The sequence below is a fragment of the Phyllostomus hastatus genome, unplaced genomic scaffold (assembly GCF_019186645.2).
Source record: "Phyllostomus hastatus isolate PE091 unplaced genomic scaffold, TTU_PhHast_1.1 phas_contig_38, whole genome shotgun sequence".
NCBI lineage: Eukaryota > Metazoa > Chordata > Mammalia > Chiroptera > Phyllostomidae > Phyllostomus > Phyllostomus hastatus.
The window spans coordinates 39,188,698-39,215,514 of record NW_025333869.1 but is presented as its reverse complement, the minus strand read 5'-3'; the positions used below and the strand labels follow the sequence as shown (position 1 = coordinate 39,215,514).

General features: G+C 35.0%; 1 protein-coding gene across 1 annotated transcript in view; it reads right to left on the bottom strand.

Annotated features, from left to right (window-relative positions):
* Nucleotides 1–26,817, bottom strand: part of PCDH15 (protocadherin related 15) — a 782,416-nt gene that overhangs the window by 459,966 nt on the left and 295,633 nt on the right. The window contains exon 5 of the mRNA XM_045842279.1: nucleotides 4,825–4,985. Coding sequence (XP_045698235.1) covers nucleotides 4,825–4,985 — 161 coding nt within the window. The remainder of the gene's footprint in view (nucleotides 1–4,824; nucleotides 4,986–26,817) is intronic.

Below are 26,817 nucleotides of genomic sequence, written 5' to 3'. Positions count from 1 at the left end.
AATGCAAATGAAAGATACCCTGTGAAGCTTAGTTGAATAGATACTGGTCTGGGCATAGAGGTCAAAACTTTTGTGAAGCAACCAACAAAGATTCTGAAAGAAGGGATGCTAAGGTACTTGGAATTGCCATGAAAATAATTTTTCTCTCTTCTAAGTTTTTAGAAGTTTGCTCAGAGTTTTGAAGTAAGTATAATGAGACTGTGCCAGAATTATATCTTTCTATTATTATTTTAATTATTGATGTTATCACAGCCATTATTATCCCATGCCAAACAGAACTTAGAGAATATTGGCCAAGTAAGACAATGTTTTAACATTTCAAAAATCTTATGTGATGATCCTTCATTACTGAGACTTAATTTTCATGTCAGATGGCATTTTTTGGTTGTTTTATCATCATAACTCTCTCTCTCTGTCTTTTTTGAAGAAATTTCATGTAACTTTAGTGAACATTAATAAAAAAAGGAATAAAAATTAATAACAATCAGGACAAGGCCTATAGACTAAGTTTGAAAATTTTCAACAGCTCAAATATATACAATATCATACAAAAGTTTTCTAATTAAATATAAATATTTTGAGCTTAGGAATTTATCTGTTCATATTTTCCCCAGAATCTTCATAAAAATTATGAGTTTGCAAGCTTGTATTTTAATAATTAATCTTAAAATATTTGTAATTTACTTAATTTTTTCCTTTAGCTCGATGCAGCCATAAGTGCCCAGATATTTCCATTAAGAGAAAGTTTATGGCCTTGTTGAACCACATGTAGAAAACATGATTTGGAATGCCATTCCTGGAAAATACACTTCCCTTACCCACTGCTGCACGGGCAGGTATAATTGAACATGGACCTATCACATGACCTCACTCTCACCTCCTTAGCTAAAATTGATTAAAGCCCGTAAGTTTTTAGATGCTGCCTTTCACTAATTAGATAATAAAACAAAACAAAACAAAACAGTGAATATAGTTAGTCTGCATTGCATTGAAAGCTTATAAAGAGTCACAGTGGACTGCACATTAATAAGAGCTAAAGTCAAGTGCAAACCAAAAAAAAAAAAACAGGAAAGCAAAATTATGTGTATAAAGGAATCTACTCTGCAGGGACAAAAATGCAGGATATGCACAGAGAAAGGCAGGGGTTAGAGACTATATGGTCTAAGGCTACGTAATTTTTCTCTGTCCTAGGTAAATTTTCACTTGGCCAAAATCAAATTATTTTTCATGTTTATGATACTGATATTTTAAATAATCCCTACCCATTGATTTGTTTTCTTTTTTGATATATTTACTACCAAATTTATACCATTTTACAATTAAATGAAATTCAATTTGATGAGATTTAGACTAAAAGCAGTGATTTCTATACACTTTTCTAGCAGCAATGGTCTTACTATGCATAAAATAGATGGGCCTGGGGTTAAGAATTTTCAGGACAAAAACCTTTACATGCTGATTTAAAAGAAAAAAACCACTGTAGCAGCAGTAAGATAAATTTAAAACAATTTTAAAAAAGGTAATCTAGGACATGTGAACTGCACTGAAGAAGTTAAATTAAGATTTGATTTTTGAAATTCATATAAATATTACTTCTGTTATGGAAAATAACAAGTATCTAAAATCTAAAGAAATCATTAAGTCTATAGAAAGTTACTCCAGTGAGATGTGACAAAAATTCATATGTGGTAAATGATTATTCTTTCTCTTACTTCTGTTTAGAATTACTAATTTTGAGATACAAGATTCCCTAACAATTTGAGACTTAAGAAGAAGTAGAAGAAGAAGAGGAAGATTATCTAACCAAGGCAAGATCTATAACTTGGGCTCTGTAACCTAGGTAGTTAGTAAAACTCTTGAAAATGATTGCAAATAAATTTTTTCCTGAGGAATGAGGATATAGATTTTATCAGAATCCTAAGTGCTCCACCTCCCAAAGATGAAAACACTGACAAAGCCATAAGTCAAAAACTGTATTTCAGCCAATTATCATTCTTTTCTTGATTCTTGGAAACTTAATTCTGGTGAAATACATTTTGATGATCAATGTATTCCCAATATAGAGATTTAGTAGTTTCTAACAAGAGGTTGTCTTTTCCCCCATTTATGGTTACTCTTTAATTTGATGGCCTCTATTACCATCTAGCAGCTCTGAATTTCACTTACAATTCTTCTTACAATTTGTACTTCTTCTACATTCCTTTTTCTACACTACACCTATACTTCTATTTCTTCCACATGATCCTTTGCTTTATTTTTACACTTACACTTCTAACTTCTTGTTTAAATTTAATTCACACCTTTATCCAAGGAGAACTCCCTAATATTAAAAAACAAGCTTTTGGTAACCTGACTTTTTGTTAATTAGCTGTGTGGAATTCATTTATAGTTTCTAGATGAAACTTTCTGCATATAAACCAAATATACTATAACAGTGAACCAATAAAATATGTAACAATAACAACAACAATAGGAATGAAAACAAAATACAAAAAAAAATGTGAAAGCTAAAAAGTTCCTACTCATACAAAGGTTCAAGTCCTGTGTCTTTCATTTAATTTAATTATGTAAATCTCACCAGCAAGTGGAAGTACCTGTGCAAGATGGTAACGATAAATCTCTGGTATGACATTATTTAACTATATAGGCTTAAATTTTCATATTACTATGGCTTAGAGCATCTTCTATTCAATGTCTTAGTATTATTTCAATAAGTTTATTTGCCAAATGGTAAATACATTCCTAGTATGTAAGCATGTGGAGTTTTATTAATTTACAAATTTTCCTTTGTAATATTGATGTTATTTTTAATATTCTTTAGATGACCTAGTCTCCACCATCTTTAGCTAATTTCAGTTGGGTGATCACTGGCAACACTCTAATTAGCAGAGCATCTTCGCAGATTTAACTTGACCATAGAATAGAAACTTTATTTCATTATTAGGTTAAAGAACCAGCCTGGATTTTTCTTTAAATGATACCTGTGCATATTTTTGCAATTATTACTTTCATGTCAAATCATTTTTAAGTGTATTCCTATGACACTGTTTCAGTTTAGCCAATGTCCAATAAATAATGACCATATTTAAAATTTAAAAAATAATACCAAGCAGATACTTATCTTGAAAAGTAAATACAATTTTGGGAAGTAATTAAAATTTAAACAATATTATATGCTGAATATATGGACGATCATTTATTTATACTAAACAATATCCTTTCTCTCTACTTTTAATTCAAGTCTAAAATTTGTATTTTAAATGTAAGGAAATAGGCTCCAAAAAGTAATTTTTTAGTGAACCAGTAAATTATCATAATCATCTATAAGGTGACTTTAAAAAAGGATACAAAATGTAAAATTACAGTGGTCTCAAATTGATAAACATCCCATAATTCTTCTAACATGCTATAAAATGCATGAGACTTGGACATGGGTGTACCTAAATAGGGCCAATAAAGGATGTCTGTGAGTAAGGTGGCAGGGCCAGGGGATGGGGGAATCTTACAGTTTGCTAGCTTGTATCATTGTCCAGATTATTTTTATAAAAATTAAGATTTATTATAAGATAAATTAAGACAAGAGATTTTGAAAATAGCATCTGTCTTTATTCCATTTTAGACCTTAGGCACCCAGCCAAAATGATAAACTATGGTATATAAGGAATGTTGCTGTGATAAAAGACATAGTGAGTAGCAGGCAGTGGTGGGAATGGGGACAGCATTAAAATTTACTTATTTTCCCTATATTGATCCCAACAGCCCCATTCCTATCCTCCACTGCTACTCAAGTTTCATATTTGCCACCACTGCTCAGAGAACTAAATTGTGGGTCTCCCCAAGTATGCAAAGGCAGCACACTCTGGTGAGAGGGTCCTATGTACTGCCCATCACACCACAAAGCCTCTTAAATACTCTGAATTTTAGATGTGAAATAGGGTAGGCATCATCTAGTTTATGCCATATTGGAAAATGGATCATAAATCATGCACAAGGTGTTGAGATGACTCTGGTTCACTAAACTGAATATCTGACATTTGAATTTTATAAACTGGAAATTTGGGAGTAGACATGTTTAGATGTACTCCTTGAGCTTTCCCAAGGTCCTGTACAATTACTACCAGTTATTAAAACCCCCACTACTCACATATTCTATTCTGTACACAAGACTGAATTGCAAATAAATGAGAATAAAGTTAAATTAAAATAAATATACTCAAGTTTTTAACCTTTTTCAGAAATGAGACATTCAATGACTTTGGTAATTTATCTGTTCTTAACTAAATACTGAGGCCATGCTACTTTAGAATGGCTGAACTGGAGCAGCTGGATGGGGACATTGTCAGGAAATGGGTGAGCAACTTTCACCTTCTTTAGTTTTCTTGCAGTTGTAATAGCATATCACCACAAGCTGGCCCCTCAACCAATGCTTACTGCTTGCAAAAGCGGCTGTCCATTTATTCCTACCGAACTCTCTGTCCTCAAGTCAGTGACTAGTTGCATGTTTAAACCTCACCATAGAAAATCTCTGTGCTTATCCCACTTTTCCAAGGTTACTGATCCTTTATTCTGACCACTCTATTCTCTCCCAGTTCTGAAACCTGATGAGCTTCCAGGATTATAGAAGGAGGATTCAATGGTTCTCTCAGATACACATGGTCCCTTCCTTTCTTATTCTTCTTTCAGAAAGTTTAAAAAATGTTTTTGTTGAGGAGCATAAGAAATAAAGTCAAATTACACAAAGAAAATTTGATATATCAACAAACACAAACATGTACAGATAATTAAAGTAAAATAAAGTTGTAACACAAAGAAAACTTCACTAACATCTCTATCCAGAACTCTGCCCGTACTGTTCAGGAGAAGCATTTGCTTAACAGGATCCAACAGCACCCAGTAATCCACGTTGTCCTTTAAAGAGAGTTCTATGGTGGGGTTTGGTCCTCCAGCGGTCCCTTTGATCAGCATGTTATCCACCAGAATGGTACCTGGAAACCAAAGAAAGTTATTTGAAAATATACTCTGCTTGTATTCATTCTTTTTACTATTTTATTTTATTTTCACCATGTATCCAGAATTTTTTAATTAAGAAAAACTATGTTTAGCACTTAATGTACATTATTTTATTTAATCTTCACATGGCCCTGAGAAATAGATCATTATTTAGCTTGTTTACACTATTACAGATATCCCACGTTTTTAAATAAAAGTAATATGCTGGCTAACTTGCAGATCTATTTTAAAGCACAAATTATTCAAGTTTATATTTGGCATGATACAGAAAAATGCCCTTTTTCAAAAAGGCACATATTTTTATTGTGCCATTTATAAAGGATATTTTGGGGAGATGAAAGCAGGAGGCAGAGATTCAAATACTTAGTGAATTTCATCATCTACTTCTTGTTTGCCTTTAGCAACATGACTCTGTTCCCTCCCTGTACATCACTTCTCACACGTATTATCACTGAATTTTATCCTGATCAAAAGAAAATGTCTGTAATAACAGAAGTGGGTACTTCTGATAAGAAAAGAGATATCCCAAAAATAAGAGAAAAGAAGAGATAAAGAAGTAGCAGTCTCCCTTGGTGAGAACCGCTTCTTTTTTTCTTTTATCTTGGGGCAAATCCATAAAACATAAATCTTAATGTGACAGATAAAACTAACATTCAGGCACACAATAGAAGCCATTCTTCTTTAAGACATGTCTGAGGTACTTGAGTAGAGCAACACAGTATTCCAAAGCAACATTTTGATCCTTGCTTTCTTATAATTTTCTCAGTGAGCTGAATTGATGAATAAGAGCTCTACTTTTTCCTCACCTGTTAAAGATCCCATGCATTTTATAAGTTTCACACAAGCAGCACTGATCCAATTCAGATTTCATTTCCCCCCATACAGCAATGGTCTCTTTTGCTAAAGAAAATGCAACATAGCTTAGGGCAATAGTTTTCAGTTGATCCATTTTGCTAAACTTATGGCATATAAAGGAAATGTGGTTATGCAAATAAAATGTATGCTCCTAGAGACATTAGAGTAAATGGCATATATCTAGAGAACTCATTGCCTGGTATAGCATACAAGAATATATAGGCAATCTATAAATTTGAATCTAGCCTGAAAAATAGTCATGCAAAATGTATCTGCTGCATTTTCTTTGAAAATCAGCCTAAATGTTATATCATTGCATAATTACAAATAAAACTGTGGTACTTTGGAAGATTTTTCTCAGCAAATATATTGTACTAATAATCTATAATATTTTTCTATCATATTTTATAATGAGCTTTATCTGCCTAGGGAATGTTGAATGAACCATTGCTCTTTTGTAATAATAAATAATATTTAAACATACCTACTCTCAGGTACACATATTTTTTTCTAAATGGCAGATTATTTTTTCTAATTTTTCACATATTAGCACACATACATACAAGTAAATACTAAATAAAAACTTACCCTTCCTTTTTTTCTGAAATGGCAAACAAATAACTTACGGATAATTCATCTAAAAGTATAGATGAGACAATGATGGCTTGTTTTGATTTACAAATATATTTAAGGCCCCAGTACACATCTGTTTACAAGTATTTCATACAACTGAACTCTGAAAAATTATTTGGCCTGTATTTCAATATCTAATTAACTAATTAAGTGTCTTTTTTTCTGATTAAAAAACAAAGAAATGTACAACAGGTAAGTCAACTAACATTAACATTTATAACTTGAGTCAATAATACATAATACCAATAACAGCAGGTTTCTCTACTGCATGCATACACACCACACAGACACACAAAAGGAAGGGGTGACAAACTCTCCTTCGTAATGCAGATGAATTAAAACCAGAGAAGTCTGTAACAGTTATTTTAAATTTAATTTTCATTGTACTTTGTCCATTACCATTTTGTCCCCTTATACTCCCTCCCCCAGCAATCACTACACTGTTGTCCATGTCCATGAGTCCTTTTTCCTTTTTGCTTGATCCCTCCATCCCCTAACCTCCCCCCAACAAGCTGCCATCCTGCTCTCCATCTATGAGTCTGTTCCCATTTTCCTTGTTAGTTCAGTTTGTTCATTAGATTCCACATATGAGTGAAATCATATGGTATTTGTCTTTCTCTGGCTGGCTTATTTCATTTTGCATAATATTCTCCAGGTCCATCCATGGATGTAAATGGTAAAATTTTCTTCTTTGTTATGGTCAAGTAGTATTCCATTGTGTAAATGTCCCATAGTTGAGTAGATCTACTCATCTACTGATGGACACTTGGGCTGCTTCCATATCTTGGTGGTTATAAATAACGCTACAATGAACATAAGGGTGCTTATGTTCTTTTGAATTAATGTTTTGGGTTCCTTCAGATATATTCCCAGAAGTGGGATCACTGGGTCAAAGAGCAGATCCATTTTTAATTTTTTGAAGATTCTCCATATTGGTTTCCACAGTGGCTGCACCAATCTGCATTTCCCCCAACAGTGCAAAAATGTTGCCCTTTCTTTTCAGCACTGTTAAATCATTGAAACTGAAACATTGTATGTGGGCTTGTGTTTTATTTCAGGATTTTTTTTAGTTTCATAGAGACAATCTAAATATTTTTTTGTTATTGCTCTTACCTCACCCTATTTTCTTCAGTGATTGAAACTCAACTATAAGTGTTTCTAGCACTAGTGTATTGAAAAAGGAAGAGCTTTGCTTTGCTTTCAGAAAAATACTCCACTTATATTGCCAAAAATCTCTCAAGATTTTCATATGCCGTGTCACTCTATACCAAAACTTTAGGTAAGAGAGGGAAGAGAGAAGAGCTAAGGGAGACATGATTCTGGGGAAAATCAGCACAGCAAAGAAAACCATCAAAAAATGAAAAGGAATCCACTGAGTGGGAGAACATTATTCACTGATGATACATCTTATAAGGGTTAATCTCCAAAATATATTAAGAACTATACAGCTCAACACCAGGGAAAAAAATAATCCCACTAAAAAATGGGCAAAGAACCTGAATAGGACACACAGATGATGAATAAGCCATATGAAAAATGTTCTCCATCATTAATCATCATACACATGCAAATTAAAACTCACAATGACATAAAACCTCATACCTGTCAGAATGGCAACATAATCAATAAATCAACAAACAAGTGCTGACGATGATGTGGAGAAATAGAACTGCCTTTTGGCCCAATGATCCCACTTCGGAGAACATATTCTAAGAATCCTGAAATAGCAATTTGAAAGAATATAGGCACCCCTATGTTCACAGCAGAATTGCCTGTAATAGCCAAGATCTGGAAACAAACCAAATACCTATGAGTAGGTGAGAGGACACAAAAGCTGTGGTACATTTGTACAATGGAATACAATGTGGCCATGAAAAAGAAAGCAATCTTACCTTTGTGACATCATGGATAAACATGCAGATTATTACCCTAAGTGAAATAAGCCAGTCAGAGAAACACAAATACCATATGGTCTTACTTATATGTGGAAGCTAATGAACAAAATAAACTGACCAAAAAAATAGAAACAGAGGCATGGATACATGGGACACACTGACAGCTGTCAGGAGGTGCAGGACTAGGTAAAGGGAAGATAAAGGGAATAGCCAAAGAATGTATATGTAAAACTCACAGAGACAGGGAGAGCAGGGGCTGGAAGGACTAGGGTAAAGAAGGGGGATAGGGACATCTGCAATAGTGTTAATTAAAATAAAGAAAAAAATGAACATAGCTGTTCACTAAGACTTGTCTGTACAACCCTGTCTGCCATTCTCCTCTCAGCACAATAGATGAGACCACGCTGAGGTTAATTTTAAGCCATGGGGCCTTCCCTCTGTTCCACCATAGCAGTGGGGACTGTAACTTTCCACAGGTCAAAGAATTTCCAGATCTAGGCAGCTGATGTTCTAAGACAATGCTGGTAAGTAGCCTCCCAGCAAATATCTGGGCAGATTGGGAGAATGTGGTCCCCTTGCCTTCTCTCTACTTTGCAAACCTCCCTTTTGTCCAGTAAAAACTTTTATTTAACCTCTTCCATGTGATATTTAATATCCATTCCCATCCCCAATTTCATTTTTAAATGTAAAAACACCAATATATTAAAATAAAAGGATAGGATACACTAGGCAGCAATAATAAGGAAGTCAGATGTTTCTATTGTTATCAGAGAGTATACCAGAGCTAGGACTATTACTAGAGGTAAAGAGACATATTGCATGGAAAAAGGGAGATAAATTAATCAACAGGTGTTAACTCTGAAGAGACTTGTCTTTTAGAATGGGTGGTACTCAGGATGAAGTTCTCCTTACATAAAGATTTCCTTTCTTCATAATAAATGGCTACAATCAGGGTAAAGAAATAAAACTGATTTTGATATTCATATCATAGATGTTAAGAGAGCTGGCCCTGAAATAAACAGACTTAGGATTTGACCCTGGATCCACCATTTACCACCCATGTGTAATGGATAGATTACATGACCCTACTCACCTTCAATTACGACAAAATTTGTACCACAGTAGAGGCAGTGTTTCTACCATAACATCATTTGTATGCATCTGAAAAAATTGTGTTCTTATATTCAGAGCAAAAGCAAACAAAAAATACACAATAAACATATCAACATTAGCACACCTAAATATTTATTGATATTTTTATCAGCAGTCACAGTCAGTCTCTTACATCCTAAAATATTGGGGGTGTTGTGCTTCTTCCTTCAAGATGTAGGTATCGAGGACCATTTGCTTCTAAGTAGAGGCCTTTTCATCAAAATTGAGAATTCAATCTAGCATTTAGTCTTCTTCATTAATCTATCATTAATTCAGAGAAATAACCTTGCAGCTCTTTCATCTTTACCCACAACCTTTCCAGATTAACATATTATAAAGTATTGCCACTGAAGTAGACTCTACTTGTACTAAATAAAAGTACTGAGGTATATTTTCAGCCTTTTTTCTCACTATTTTACATAGCTAGTCTTTCATTTTAATTATGAGAAAAGTTTGTGCAGAATAGTTCAAGAAGACATAAATATACTGTAAAATATCTATGAACAAGTACAATTTACTCTTTATACCAACTTTATTCCCCTACACCCACATGCATAAGGAAGTACTGATTGCAGTCCCTTGTATGGAATAAGGACTTGAAAATTGTGAATTATAGTTATTGTTGTTGTTGTGATTAACTGCACTTTTGAAAGGGAAAGCATTTGGTGCTAACGCACAGTGACTCATTTTCAAATCAAGTCTACTGTTCTTGTCAAAAAGCTAGTGTTATCATGTTCGGTTAATGCATAGAACAGCCAAGCAATCTCCAAAAATTTATATGAACTTAAAGGACTTGAATTCAAAAGATTCATTCTAGCAAGTTAGATGTAGTGAGAGAATGCTTACTCGAGATAAAACTGTAAAGAGAACCCCTTATTTCCATGGCCTGGTTTTCCTACACTGCTTTCCAACTGATAAACAACCCATCCAGCTGGTTATCACTAGGGAGTGATAACCACTCTTTCCATTTACTAACCTCAGCTAATTTTGACTTTTCTCATATAAACTGAAATTGGATTTGATGGCCAGAAAAGGTCTTTTTCAACAAATTCATACCAGTAGTAATCTTTAGATTGAACACGTATTACTCACCTCCAGCCTATGTTTGGTTCTATTAGGATATACACACATATGCATGTACATACAGATACATATACATAATGCGTGCTATAGGAATTAAATATATATGTGCAAATGGTATAAATAATAATTGGATATTTAATCTTTTATGCAACAGTTTTTCACCTATTCAAATTGGCAATTATAACACAAATGAATTACTCTCTAAAAATGCTGTGGAGGTGGCACTAGGAAGGGGAGAGACCATTGCCTTTCTAATTAACGTAGTTCAAGGAAGCAGAAAAGTGAGTTCTACAGGAAGAGCAGATGACCATGTGGGTTCATTCCAAACATTAAAGAAAATGACTCTGTTCACAGAACCCACTACTTGTTATAAAACAGCTAATCAAACATGTATAATAATAGGAATTGTGTAAAATTTTTCATAATAATCTTTCCTCAGTTTAAGCCAGGAGCGTTTATTGCTTTCTCTTGCATGTTACTCCCTGCAAATGAAACTATAAACAAAGCTCCTAAATTACAATATTTGATGAAAACAAACTTGAATGTAAAAAATGTAGCTAATATGCAGTTTTCAGTGAGGTAAACAGTAAGCATAGCCATTATATAGCTGTTACTGAGTAAAATTTAGATTCTAAAATTCATATATTAAAAGAAAAAAACTTTTTGTGTTCAAAACTTCTTTACCAAAACATTCCAGGACTTTCCTGGAAGTAGTTGTTCAATTTTCCTTGATTATAGTCTTGTGAGACCACAAGTGGATAACCAGGCTCTGTTACTCCTGAGTTCCTGACCCAAAGAAATTGTGAAATGATAAATGTGTATTGTTGTAAAACATTTTGTTTTTAATACTGTCACGCATCAATATATGACTAATACAACTCAAAGAGCAAAAGACCTATATTCAAAATCTTAGCCCCAATATTTTCTAACTTTGTGATCTTATGCAAGTTTCCTAGATGCTTATAATCAGTAATATACATTATTTTGAGGAATAAATAAGGTAATGTATGCAGGGAAGGGTATGTAATTACTCAATAAATAATACTTTCCATCCTACTGCCACTGGGAGTTCACGTAGACTAAAGCATAATAAAGGGGTTATTCATTCTATTTTACTAAATTGGAAACATAAACCACAATATTTTAAAATATAGTATCACATTTTTATAACTATTCAAAGAACAAAAAAGAAACACACAACTTACCTAAAACCCAACAGAAAAAAAGAGAAGATCATACTTATGCAAAACAGAATATAAAAGGGGAGGGGAAACAGTTTATTCATAGTTATCTCTCAGAATTCGTAATGCAGCGCAAGGCATTTCTTTTTGGCAAAAATCAGTGAACAAGATAACAAGCTAGGGAAGTCATATTAGTGATGTGAAAATGATTATCAACATTTGCTTACTGTACCAGCTGGGCTAAATAGCAAAATATAAAACTCTAAGTGAATTATAGTGTATCCAAATTTAGAAATATGAAAGTGATAAAAATTAGTACTCTCAGAATACTGCAAGATTTTATTTTTAGACCATCAAATTGATGTAGTTGTAATAAAGAGAAAGACCATATTAAACTTTAAAAAATATAATTATAGAACAGCCATTTAAAAATGAGCCAGGTTTTGCTCATCTCCTGTACACCCCCACCATTGAAAAGATTATAGACTCTATCTAATCAGGCAGCTGCTGTTCACAAAAAAATGTCACTGCTTGAAATTAGAAAAACAAAAATCATGGAACATACTCTTTTAAAATGTGTAGGTGGACTGAGTGATTTTTTTTAATAAAAGAGGCTAAAACGTTCTTGAATAGGCTCAACTTCTTAACCTGTGTCTCCTTTAGAATCAATTAGAAACTCTGAAGCATGGACTCTTCTTAAACTCTGTAACAATAAATCAAATCTTTAGCAAGGCAATGATGACAAGTTTTCTTTCCCATTTTTATTTATTTATTTGTTATTGTTGTTCAAGTACAATTGTCTCCACTTTTCCACCATCACTTTCCCCCACCTCACTCACCACCAGCGCCCACCCTCAATCCTTCCTTCCTTTGTCTTTGTCCATGGGTCCTTTATACATGCTCCTTGACAACACTTTCCCTTCTTGCCCCCCTTATTGCCCTCCCCTTCCCCTCTGGTTACCATCAGTATGTTCTTTATTTCAATGTCTCTGGTTATATTTTGCTTGCTTCTTTGTTTTGTTGACTAGGTTCCACTTATAAATGAGATCATATGGTGTTTTTCTTTCACTGCCTGACTTATTTCACTTAGTATAACGTTTTCCACTTCCATCCATGCTGTTGCTAAGGGTAGGAGATTCTTCTTTCTTTTTGCTGCGTAGTATTCCATTCTGTAAATGTACCAGTTTTTTGATCCACTCATTTAGTGATGGGCAACTTCATTGCTTCTAGCACTTGGCTATTGTAAATTGTGCTGCAAATTTTTTAACAAAACTTCACTTGAGACTGTAAATTTTCTTTCTTTAGTGAAATGTCAACTTAGGATGTTTTCATTGTTATTAAATATTGATTTAAAATAAAAGATGAGACTAAGCTTTTATTTTTAAATTATATTTTATTGATTATGCTATTACAGTTGTCCTAATTTTCCCCCTTTTGCCCCCTCCACTCAGTGACGCAAACCTTTCCTCTAGCAATCACCACACAATTGTTCATGTCTATGAATCATGTGTATAAGTTGTTCAGCTACTGCATTTCCTATACTGTACTCTATTTCACCATGGCTATTCTGTAACTACTTATTTGTACTTCTTAATTCCTTCACCTTTTCACCCATTATCCCACACATTCCTTTTCCCATCTGACAACCAACAAAAACTCTTCATATCCATGATTCTATATCTGTTCTTCTTGTTTGTTTAGCTTGTTTTTTAGATTCAGTTGTTGATAGATATGTATTTTTTGCTATTTTGTTGTTCATAGGTTTGATCTTTTTCTTTTTTAAGATTTTATTTATTTATTTTTAAAGAGGGAAGGAAGGAAGAAAGAGAGAGAGAGACATCAATGTGCAGTTGCTGGCGGTTGTGGCCTGCAACCCAGGCATGTGCCCTGACTGGGAATCGAACCTGTGGCACTTTGGTTCACAGCCCACACTCAATCCACTGAGCTACGCCAGCCAGGGCTGATCTTTTTCTTAAATAAGACCATTTAACATTTCATGTAATAATGGTTTGGTGATGATGAACTCCTTTATTTTTTTCTTGTCTAGGAAGCTCTTTACCTGCCCTTTAATTCTAAACGATAGCTTTGCTGAGTAAAACAATTTTGGCTATAGGTCCCTGATTTACATGACTTTGAATAGTTCTTACCAATCCCTTCCAGCCTGCAAAGTTTATTTTGAGAAATCAACTGACACATTTATGGAAACTCCCCTGTAGGTAACTAACCACTTTTCTCTTGCTGCTTTTAAGATTATCTCTTTATCTTTAACCTTTGGTATTTTAATTATGATGTGTCTTAGAGTGGGCCTCTTTGCATCCCTCTTCTTTGGGACTCTCTGTGCTTCCTGGACTTACATGTCTATTTCCTTCCCAAATTGGGAAGTTTTCTTTCATTATTTCTTTTTTTTTTTTCAAATAGATTTCCAAGTTCTTGTAGTTTCTCTTCTCATTCTAACAATACTATAATGAGAATGTTGGAATGCTTGAAGTTGACTCAGAGCCGGCTTACAATATCCTTGTTTTTTTGCATTCTTTTTTCTTCCATTTTTCTGATTGGTTGTTTGTTTATTTTCTTCCTTATGTTCCAAATTATTAATTTGACTCTCAGTTCCATTTACTTTACTGCTATTTCCTTGTAAATTGTTCTTTATTTCAATTAGTGTGTTCTTTGTCTCTAATTTTTTTATGCTATTAAGGTCCTTACTAAGTTCCTTAGGCATCCTTATAACTAGTGTTTTGAATTCTGCACCTGATAGATTGCTTATATCCATTTCATTTAGTTCTTTTTCTGGAGTTTGATATGTTCTTTTATTTGGGCCCTGTTTCTAAGTCTCCTCATTTTGGCAGCCTCCCTCTGTTTTTCCTATGTATTAGGTAGAGCTGCTATGACTCCCTGTGTTGACATCGTGGCCTAATGTAGTAGGTCTCCTGTGGAGTTCAGTGGTACAGCCTCCACTATCACCGATTCTGGGTACTTGAAGTGTGCCCTTTGTGTGGGCTGAGTACACCCTCCTCTTTTGGTTGAGCCTCAGCTGATAGTGACAGTCAATGGAATGGATTTACCCAAGCCAGTCACAGCAAGGACTGGCTGTGACCACTGATCACCAACCTCTACCCTCCTTGGAGGATCAGCAGTGTAGGGGCAGGGTGGTGGTGCTCTGATGTGGTCTGTAACTGTCCACTGGATTGGCAGGCTCTGGGGTTTTCCAGGCAGTACAGGCCAAGGTCAGCTCTCGCCTGTATTTTTCCCAGGGCCACCCTGCCTGAGATATAAAGCAATCTGAGATGGCTGCTACTTGTGCTGAGCTTGGAGATTCCCAGGTGAAGCCAAGCTATAAACCTAGGCTGTCTGCTGCTAGTGCTGTGTCTGGGAACACTTAGCAAGTAGTATGGGGCTATGGCTCTCTGAGGCCAACTGTTGTATGTTTGAAAGGATTTAGAAGTTGTGAAGCATAAGCCAAGACCAGGAATTCATATGGGAAAGCACTGTTAACAGCTGTAAGTTGGGTGGGAAAGAGCCTCAGCAGATCTCCAGGGTAGGGCAAACAGTGTTAGCCAGGTTGATGGAGTCTCAGATATAGTACCTCCTGCTGGCTCTGTGTGTCTGTGTGGGGAGGCTTCACAAAAGGCACGATGGCCTCTACCCACCTTTCTGTCTGGGAGAAAGCTGTCCCCCAGCTCTCATCTTGATGCCAGGCACTTCAGTTCCTTCCTGTATGCCACTGGTACCTTTCAAGCTGCTACCCCAGTGCTGGAGCTCAGTGGGAGTGAATCTGAGTAAGTCTGTGTGTGGGTTCTTTAAGAGCAACTGCATGAGACTCCAGCAGATCCCCAGGAATTGAGCAGGAAATTCTTTTACCTGCTCAATACCTACTGTTTTTTGCAGCCAGAAGTTATGGGGGCTTATCTTCCTGGCACTGGAACCCTGTACTGGGTGGCCTTGTGTTGGGCTGGAATGCCTTGCTCCAGAGATATCCTTCCCAAATTTTTATCCACCACATGTGGATGTGAAACCATCCCATTCCATGTCAGTCACTGCCCCTCCTACCAGTCTGGATGGGTGTGGTTTCTTTCATTCCATAGTTATCAGACTTTTATTCAACTCAGTTTCTAACAGTTCTGAGTGATAGTTGTTTTATAAGTTAGTTTTAATTTTGATATTGTTGTGTAAGGAGTGAGCTATGTTTACCTATACTTCCACCTCAACCAGAAGTCCCTAAGCTTTCCTAGACTAAGCTTTTAAACAATATTTCAATATTTAAAATAATTTAATTTAATACATATATGAGTATGATTGATTAACTTGAGTTACTTAAACATCTAGGAAAAACACCTGTTTGATATGTTTAATTACCCCTTTAGAAGTCTGAAGATCTTATGTCAAATTTCTAAATGTAATTTACTATGTTTACAGGAATTTGATAATTAAAAATTGCACATAGAATTAACAGTGTAGAGGAATAAAATTTGTCAAACTTATGAATTAATAAAACATTAATAAAACAAATAAAAGTGTTTTCTCTTTTTAAACAAATTTTCTGTATTTTATTTGTTATAGAAATAATGGAAATTATGTTTAATTTACAGTAAAATATGTTTTTGATTTTATATGTACCATTTAAATAAATCTTACTTAAAATTCAAGCAACTTTTCATGCATAGGCAGTCTATGTGTTAAAGAATAAATAAGCAAAAGCACCTCATTTAATGCAAGGCTCACCAGAAGTGTATACTGAATATAAAAGAAAGTGCACAGCAAAAAGAAATAGGGGCACTTAAATCTCAAGCAACTTTTCATGCACAGACAGAGAATAAATCAGTAAAAACACCTCATTTAATGAAAGGCCCACAGGAAGTGTTATATAAAAGAAAGGGCATAGCGAAAAGAAAGAGGGGCAGAGGTGGAGGCAGAGAACTGGATGAAAGAAGGTAAGTGATTAGCCAAAGAATATATACGCATAACCCATGGACACAGACAATAGTCTGGTGATGGCTGGACAGCAGGGGGTGGGGAGAAGGTAAGCAAAGGGGGAGAATGGGTACATCTATAACAGTGTAAAGAAATAACAATAAAGTTAAAAAAGAAATAGGGGCAATATTAATGGTAGTAACAAAACAAACATATCTCTGACAACTTCACTTATCTTTCTATGTTTACTGAGTTTCTGGTTGATTTAAAGGGGATTTATATTCTAGAAAGCAAGGTAGGTCATATGCATAGCCTTCTTCCATTTCTAATTTTAGATTTAATTTGCAATAAGTATTTCAAATATTTTACTCTATAGACCAATTTGTATAATAATAATATGTTTTTTTCCAATATCTCTGCAAGGATTGTGAGTGGTCATAACTCTAAAGTTAAATCTGTTTTCTCACCTCTAGAATCATGCAAAGAAACAAATATAGTAACAATAAGGCAAGGTACTTTAATGAGAAATAGGACTAATGAACAAAACATGTGAACCTTATGATTATTCCAAATGTTAATTAAGAGTACATGACAGAAGAGCTCTGGCTTTTGTGGCTTAGTGGATTGAGTGCCTTCCAGAAAACCAAAGGGTTGTGGGTTAGATTTGTAGTCAGGGCACATGCCTGGGTGGTAGGCCAGGTCCCCAGTAGGGGCCACATGAGAGGTAACCACACACTGATGTTTCTCTCCCTTTATTCCTTCTTCCCCTCTCTAAAAATAAATAAATAAAACATGTTAAAAAAAGAATACAGAACAGAAGAATAATTTATTTCAATAAGTAATTTTCCCCTGGAAGCAGTCATTTAAGTGAAGAATGTATTTTACATATCCAATAATAATGCAGTGTTTGTTTTTTGTATAAAAGCAATATGTATTAAGACAGCAAAGACTTTTTTCCTATCACTATGCCTCTATAATAGAAAACTAAATGAACTTCAATTTGATTAATAAAGTGCCATAAACACAATCAAGTGTTTAAAGTTTTCTTTAAAAGGGTACTTCCTTAAGGACTTTCCTCTACATTATACTAAATAACATAGATTTTTTTTAAAAAGCAACACAAAAACAGGTATAGGAAAATAGGCTCATCCTATAAGAAGCTAATCTAGCTAAGTAAATTTAATTTAATATTCTTTGTAACTACTAATGAAATAAACTTTTTTAGTCATATCCTTTGTCACAGTATCAACTGTGACAAATTTTCATTTTAAAAATTAAACAAACCAAACTAAGTTAAATAAGCTTCTTTGGTATTTTTAGAAGTTTATTTTATCTGCTTAGTCTGTATGATGAAAGTCAGAAACACTTTATGTATTGAAGAAGCTATTTTACTGTACTGTACCGTTACCCCAGGAACAGTACATTTGCATAAGCTGCTTTATCCTGGAACTTTCAAGTTGTTCAGTTTGAATTAATCCACTATTAACCAGAGATCTACTTGAAAGTTATTGCCCAATTTTTATATTCAGCGTACTAGCATTATAAATAATATTAAAAGTTGTATAAGGTAAACTAAGAGTATAAAAAAACTATAATTTTGCAATATTATTACACCCAGAATACTAATAGCTATTTCTGCATAGAAAAGGTGCTTTCAAAGGAAAACAAACAAACAAACAAACAAAAAACCTCTCAGGTTAATAAATACCAAGGAGTAAAAAAATAAGTTCTTAATTTAAAATTGCTCTATTTCACAAACTGGTAAGTTCACTGGTATTCTTGCCTAGTACTGTGATAAAGATTGTAGACAACTCAATTTAAAAAAAAATAGATAAACCTCCTTCACCAAAAGAAAACATTTTGAAAGCTGGTCAAGTTTATAGTCATTTAAAGAAGAGCTTAAGATAATGTTAGGCACGGATAGCAGTATAAACAAAAGATGTGCATTTGGAAGGAGAATAAATTTAGAAGAGTGAAATGATCAACACATTGAGACAAAAGGTAGAGAAGGAAGCATTTTGGGGCCACAAGTTTGAATTAGTGTGGGGCTGGTTTTGTGGTGGGTCATTTGACTGAGAAGCTCTCTGCCAACCTGCGGGTCCTGTGGAGACATAGGCAGATAGAGGGGCCAAACCAAGGTGTTAGACTGGTTTTCTTGCAAGTATTTTTGTGTGCCACCCCACACTTGGGAGACTTTCATGAACTAAGACCCAGAGCTTTCCAACCTTTTGCTTTGTATTAATGTTAAATATTCCATGAAGATGATAATTTTAAAGAATAAAGCTTATAATTTATGGCTTGTTCTTCTAAAGCTAATTAACCAACCTTTTGAAGTTAAATATTTTTATAATGCTAAGTTTACCGAAATTATAAAATTTAGTTATCAAAGAATTACTCTATATTGGTGAAACAGCTTTGTCAGTCACACCTCAGCTTGGTAAACTACATATGGTTCCCAAATTTTACTCTGTTGTATATACAATTTATACATGGGATACATGTGGGATCATGCTTCCCAGGGAAACCAATATAAACTGTTTGATCTTCATTCCTTCAGTATCATTTTCACCACCATCATTTACTTAATTATTGCAGTCATATGCATAAGTGTTTTTCTTTGACAAAAGTCCAGTAAATCATATTCATCATCAATTTATTAAGGTTAAAACACATGATACATTTCATTTCTCAAATTTAGCTAAAATGTGTTAGGTAAAAAAGACTTTAAAGAAATTTAAATGATTATAAACTTAGTTATGAAAACATATGTGTGCATTTTCTTTGAATTTTGGTTTATTTTGGATTATATTTAGAAAATTAACCTCATAGTATTATCCACTATAATATGATCACAGACATGGACTCAAGACTAGTCCATATACTTTTGAACTAGTCTTTTCTTTGTTCACTAATATGAGCCCACTATCATTTACTTAGTTGTTACAGCAAAATGCTACAAAGATTTTTTATAGTGTACTCACAATTTGCACTTAATCACTGAGACCAGGGAAAAACAGTTCAAGGACCAGCACATTCTTTCACACACACTTTGAGAATAGACTTACCTCAGCTACATCAGATTACAGAGCAAGGCAGAGACAAATGGAAGAGAAAATTTGGGTTCTCCATAAAAAGAAATATGAAATCCCATCAGCTGTCATATCATTTTACTCCCTAAAGGTTAATCACTTTTAGTGTTCCTCATATAAGATAATATTTTTTAAAAAAGGAAAGAAAAAAGAAAACAAGGGACAGATAGAGGTTGATTTAAGGTAAAACATAACTGCTACAGTCTCAATTTAGTAACTGTCAGGAGACCTAATTTACTAATCAGAGTTGCCTTCTCCCACTTCTCACTCCATCTTCTCCTTATCTTCTGTAAGTGCCTCATCTGAATAGTTTTTTTTTTCCTTGCAGAATGACATAAACATCCATTCATGTATGATCTGTATCCTTGGTGAACTTGTTTTTAATGGCTTGCCACAGGTTTCCATTGCTCAGACTTCAGAGAAAGGGAAAAGGGGCATTTTAGTCAATCTTCTGGGTTTACATCTGGTCATTTGCCTCTCTTGTTCTTATTGTATTTCCCTGAGGTCATCATCAAGACCAATTATCCCCAGCCAGTACAGAAAATACTTACATTGGTAAGAGATTCAGCAGCAATGAGGACTTCACAAATGGCCAGGGGACATGCTGAGCTTGGAATTCATCTGCAACACAACTAAGTTTCCTGACAGAAACATTCACCCCCCTGGCCACAGAAATTCAAATTCCATTCATACAAGGTCTCAGAGTAAAAAGCAACAATATGCTGACCTCTCATTTAAATCATATACCACCAGCTGCAGAAGAACAATGCAATCTCATGGTGAATAATTTCCTAGCTATCCCTAATCTGAGAATTCGGCAGCATATCCCACCATCCTGGCAAACTAGCTATTTCTGGGGAACAGAACATGATGGTAACACTATTGAAAAATTCCATGGATATGGGCTCTTGGCTACATTCTTTGGGCTTAGCATGTATCCTCTTGTTGGAAATAGGGTTGTATTGCCACCATAAAATGGTAAGGTCAGTGGAAAAGGCACATTCTGCACTCAGGAATAGTGTTTCATGTAGAAACACTGCAGGCAGGTAATGCAAAATTGACACTGAACAATATGTTGTATTTTCCATGGGAAAAAAAAAAAGCATGTCTGTGCCACTGGACAACCTGCTGGTTTCCCTGGGGAATGACACCATATTAGAGACTCACATTTGGCCTCTGTTGCTGCCAAGTTGAGCATTTACTAATAGAGGTAGCCAGGCCAGCCTTAGTGAAACTGCCTCGTTGAGCTTATGAATTAATCATCCCTGTCACTATGGTCACTTTGTACATACAGTCATTTCTTTATTCTAATTAAGATCAGAAAACTACATTCCATTCTGCATCCTTCACTGCCATTCCTAATCTACAGAGAAGTCTGTAGAGCTCCTCAAGGATGCTGCATGCTCCTTTTACCAATACATTTGTTAGACCTCCTGGCACTGTGTGTCCTCTGGGAACCCTTGAAGGGTATGTATAAATGGTGGCATATCAGGGTGTACATAAAAGGAAATCCATTTGCTTTTTTATCACCCTGAACCTTCATAGTCCTTCTTCAAAGTAGTGCTTTTCAAACTTAATGCACATATTAATCTTCCAGGAATCTTGTTAAAACTATAAATTCTGATAAAGTCGATATATTTAGTATCTGTAGCATACATTCTTATGGATGTTGATATCGCTTGCCTGTATATCCTACATTAAGTAAATAAGGTTTATCACAATTATTCTCAAAGTATGATTCCCCAGGCAGACTATCAATATCACTTGGGGACTTTTTAGAAATCCCTATTTGTGCCTTTATCTTAGAGCAGCAAATTGCAAACCTGGAAGGTAGGGGGTAGGAACCTGTACTTGACCAAAATAGCCATGTGACTCTGACACTTGCTAATGTCTGAGAGCCCAGTTACATAATAGGCTGGAAAAGTTTAGCTATTTCTAGCTTATTAAGTAAGTGTAAGTTACTATTGAGATCTGGCTTCAATTAGCCAGTCTAGCAGACTATTTCACAGCACTTCTCAGAGTGATAACCAACACATTACACCTTGAGTTCAGGGTGAATTTACTCAAGGAAAAGAAGTCAGCCCAAGACAATATTATATTTCATTTTCTATTATCTAACCCCTTTAGAATTAACTCCAATATTGCTCTCTAGTCAATGTTCTCACCTGTTTCGGTGTATAACTATCTTGTTTTGAAGCTGGTCTTATTTTTGTATTGGAGCCATCCAGAACTAATATTTCTTATGGGACTAGAGGCAATGAGGGGATGGTCTGTGTGAGTCCTAAGAATCTTTTATCAATCTGTGAGGAAACTGTTCATATACGGTCTGTGTACAGCTATTAGGAGGAAGAGAGATGACCCCCTACAGATTAGAGAAAGAGGGAGGCTTTAGCTCCACTGACCAAAAAGGTTCATGGAATTCAGAGGTTCAGTGTTTTCAGCCTCATCATAATTCCCTCAGGTCTTATGTCTCTGCATCTCTTTTCCTATTCAGGGCTATTGTGTTGGCTTAAGAGAGAAGAAAGTTTGAGAATTGAGGCAGCTCTGCATCTCTGAAACACAATTACAAAATGATGTAGGGCTCCTTCAAAGCTTCCTTTAAGACCTTCTAGATCTCCACATTTATTTTTATTGCATTTTATAGCTGTTAATTTCACATTTTCCCTTTCTATATGTCCTAGAGTTGTCCAGAAGAACCTAATGTAATTATAATGACTACTATTGCCATAATGATTAAGTGCTTCAGTCACTTGCTTCCCAGAACTCTGCACCTGCACTTCATCTCACACTATAAATGGCATTTGCCATTTGCCATCTTCTTCCCCCAATCTCCAGGAAGAAGATCGCCCCTGGTTTCTTAAATACATGCACAGTTCAATCCAAGAATCTCATTTGAAGATTTTTTTCTTGGGAACAATTCAAGTACCAATTACTGTATTAGTTGGTATACTGACAAGAAAAAGATGTCGCCCTCAAATGAGGTTAACTAATATAAATTTAGTAAAGAAATACTTGACAGAGTGTGGATGAAGTACAAGAAAACTATAAGAGGTAATGCCATACACTGTAAAAACAATAGATTCGTAAGGAAAAGGTCACTAGAAAAACACAGAATCCAAAAGGAAATGTAAGAGCCACAATTAGAGAGGAGTAAGCCAGCCAGAGGAGAAACCATAGGAGTATTTAAGAAGATTCATGCTTCTCTTTTACTATTCTTTCTCCCTGTCTTTACATTGCCCTTTGGTGGAAGCAAACAGTAAGTCAGAGGGCTCAGGAGCCTTCTGATGTAATTGATATAGACTACACAGGTGGAGATTTTATGTAATGGACAAGTAGTCTGAACAGTGATTTACTTCATATCAAGGCATTTCCCCTGAATATAACGTGTTGAGAAAATCTATGAATAGTGAATTATTCAGCATAGTTCAGGTGGAAATAGGAGTCATTTTTAAAATAAAGTTTAAGTGAGTGGCTTAGGGAAGTAAGGAACATATTAAGCATAATACAGTTGTGGCATTTGACATTATTTAGTTTCCTTTATGTGTCCATGTAAAATCAACTCTTTGTTGTCCAGTTTGGATTACCTGCTTTGTTTCTATCTCTTGATATTCCCACTATCGGAACTGCAAACACCTTTTTAAACCTACCTTAACAAAAATTAATTTTTAGGTTCTATCAAGAACACTATTGTATTGTGAACAAAAAATTGTGTACCAGTGAGCTAAGATCTTACTGATAGCATCTGTAGCATTATATAGTCATATCGCAATTAGCTCTAATATGACATATATAAAATCTATCCAGAAAAATGTCCAGCTATTGTTAATATAATAAGAACAGTTTGCACAACATTGATCCAACCTGGCCACCAAGGAGAGTGGACTGGAATGCACATGCCTGAACAATGATAACATCGCTGTACTAGTCAGTGGGGGCAGTAGATGTCACTGAGTGAGCAAGTGTACTGTGTGGCTGTTGCATTCAAAATGACAATGTATAGAGCAATGAATCTGCATCAAATTTTTCAATAAGCTTGAACATTCCTCCATGGAAACTATTTGAATGATTCAGAAGTACACAGCTATAGGCAACTGGTGACTGGCAGCTTCATCATAACAAGGCACCCTCTCATGCTTCATCTTATGCAGAGTTTTTCAGAGAAACATCAAATTATCCAGGTGACTCATCCTCTCTACAGCCCAGATTTGGCACCCTGTGACTTCTGAATTTTCCCAAAACTAAAATCACATTTGAAAAGGAAGAGATTTAAGACCATTGATGGGGCACCTGATGGTGATTGGAAGAACTGTGTGAGGTCCCAAGGTGCCTATTTTGAAACGGTTTTGAAGTGTCATTGTCCTATGTACAATGTTTCTTGTATCTTGTATCTTCTTCAATAAATGTCTTTATTTCTCATATTACATACCATACTACAGACCTTATATATCAAATACCTCATTAAGTTCTTTTATTAAGAATATATAATATAACAACAGTGCTATCCATTTAAAAATTATAGCAGAGAATTTATATCCTACCACTAAAACAGTCCCTTTGTTCTTTAGTGAGTGCTTGGGTATCCTTACATGCCTGAGTGTTAGGCCTACTCCTGAATAGGGCAATATGTTCAGAAGTCTACAGGCTCACTTTTCTAACAAATAAGCTAAGTATAACTTACTTTGAACCAAATTAGTTTGGCTGGCCACATATGGCATATACTCCAACTTAAGAAAGCCTTTCTCTTGGCTGTAGCCAAGTCCTCTATACTTACTGTGTGGCCCAGAAAAGTTTCCTTGTTCTCAAGGCTGATGATGAAAAATGACATTAATATAATGACACCAAGTGCCTATTATGTGACATGGTTGTGTTAATAATAGAAAATTTTTTGCTTCAAAGAAAAAAAAGAATAGCTCATACTTCCTCTTCCACACCCTTCCTTCATGTGCTTTTGAACATATTGCAGTCAGGCTTTCATCCCTATGTGCTACCAAGAAGGCTCTTGTCTAGCTTACTAATTCCCTACACACTGCTAAACTCAGTATTCAGTTCTCAATCTTCAAGGTACTTTATTTATCAGAAACATTTCACTCAGTTAATCACTCTCTTTTCCATATGTCTCTTTCACTCACCTTTCAGAACACCATATGCTACTAAGCTATTTCTACATCATTGTTTGCTCAGTCTTGGGCTCTCCTGCTCAGTCATCCTTGTCTCTATGACTTTATTCTTCGTATCTTCTTTCTTTTTTTGCTTCATTCAGTCCCACCTTTATTCTTGACTCATGACTCCTAAATTTAGATCTCCAGTCCAGACCTCTTTCCTGGACCAAAACACATATTCTAACTGCCTCCTCCACAACTTTACTCATATGTCTAACAAGTAAATCAAATCGAGATCTGATCAAAATGCCCTCTGGATCTTCTTTCTAGGTACTTCTATACCTATGACGAATAGAAATCTTCCCCATATCAGTTAAATAAATATTACCTTTCCAATTTTTCCAGGCAGAATTTTTATTAGTCATTGCTGATTCACTGTCCCTCAAGTCCGATATCCATTTTTTGAGAAAATACTACTATATGCAAAATATATCCAGGTTTGATCTTTTTTCTTTCTTACCTTTATTGTTACCAGGTTGGTCTGTGGCAATATCATCTCTGGCCTTGAGTTTAAAATAGTTTTCTAAATCATCTTCCAGTTTTAAACTTTGCCCTGCCTCAGCCAATTTTTGACACAACAACCAGAGTTACCCTTCTAAAAGTAAGTCAACTTAAAACTTTCTAGGGGCTACTAATCCCCCTAATAATAAAAGCCAAATTCTTATTTGTTCTAAAATGCTTGGCTTAATTTTATTCTTTTAACCACTAGCCTATAAGCTATTTCTCCAATACATCAAGCACATTCCCAACTTTAGCGCCTTTGTCTTAGGTCATCTTTCTAGAATCTCCTTTCCCAGAAAGACAACATACTTGCTCTTTACAACCTTCTGGTTTGTGCTCCAAAGTCAATGTCTCAGTGAAGCTTCCTCTAACCATACACTGAATGACCTAATATACCGCATATGACATATTCTTTTCCACTTCTTCCAGCAGGTTGTCTTTTGTTTCCCGAATTAATTACTGTACAATCCATTAGGAATTACAGTTCTCTCAAGTAATGGCTTTATTTAAAATTTATAAACCTTTTACAATTTGTAGCTGAAAATATTTGTTTTATATTTACTGGTTATAATATAGCTTATAGTTAGGGAGGTAGAAGTGGGTGAAGGGGGGATAAATAGTAATGGAAGGAGACTTTGGGTGCTAAACACATGAAACAGTATACAGATGCTGTATTATAGAACTGTACATCTGAAACCTATATAATTTTTAGCCAATGTCACCCCAATATATTCAATATTAAAAAAAAGAGAAAGCTTAGCTTTAGAAGCACATCTTATCACTGAGAGAATATATTATTATAACATACATTTTTCACCCTCAAGTATTACTTCATTTTATTCCCATCTTCATATTATCTCACTTCAGTTTTCATTTATGCTATTATACTATATTTTATACATTTAAAAATTACTGACTTCTGGTCAAGATGACAGAATAAGAAAATGTATTATTTGAATCCTTCCACAACCACATCAAAATTGCAACTAAACTACAGAACAATCATCATTCAGAATTGCCTGAAATTTAGTTAAATGGAAGTCTTAGGGGTTTAAAGAAGAAGCCACATTGAGATAGGTAGGAAGGGCAGAGACACCAAAAAGGCTGGTCCCACACCTATATATTACCAGTAAAAATTGAAAGAGATATCTTGGCTGCAGGGGTCCCCCTTGAAGATTGAGGGGTCCCAGTCTCACACCAGGGCCCCCTAGCCTAGGGCTCCAGTGCCAGGAGAAGAAGACTCCACTACTACTGGCTATAAAAACCAGAAGGATTGTGGCAGAGTGAGCTGGAGGGCTCTGGAGTCTCAGGCACTCCTCTTAAAGGGCCTGTGCACAGACTAACTCAGACT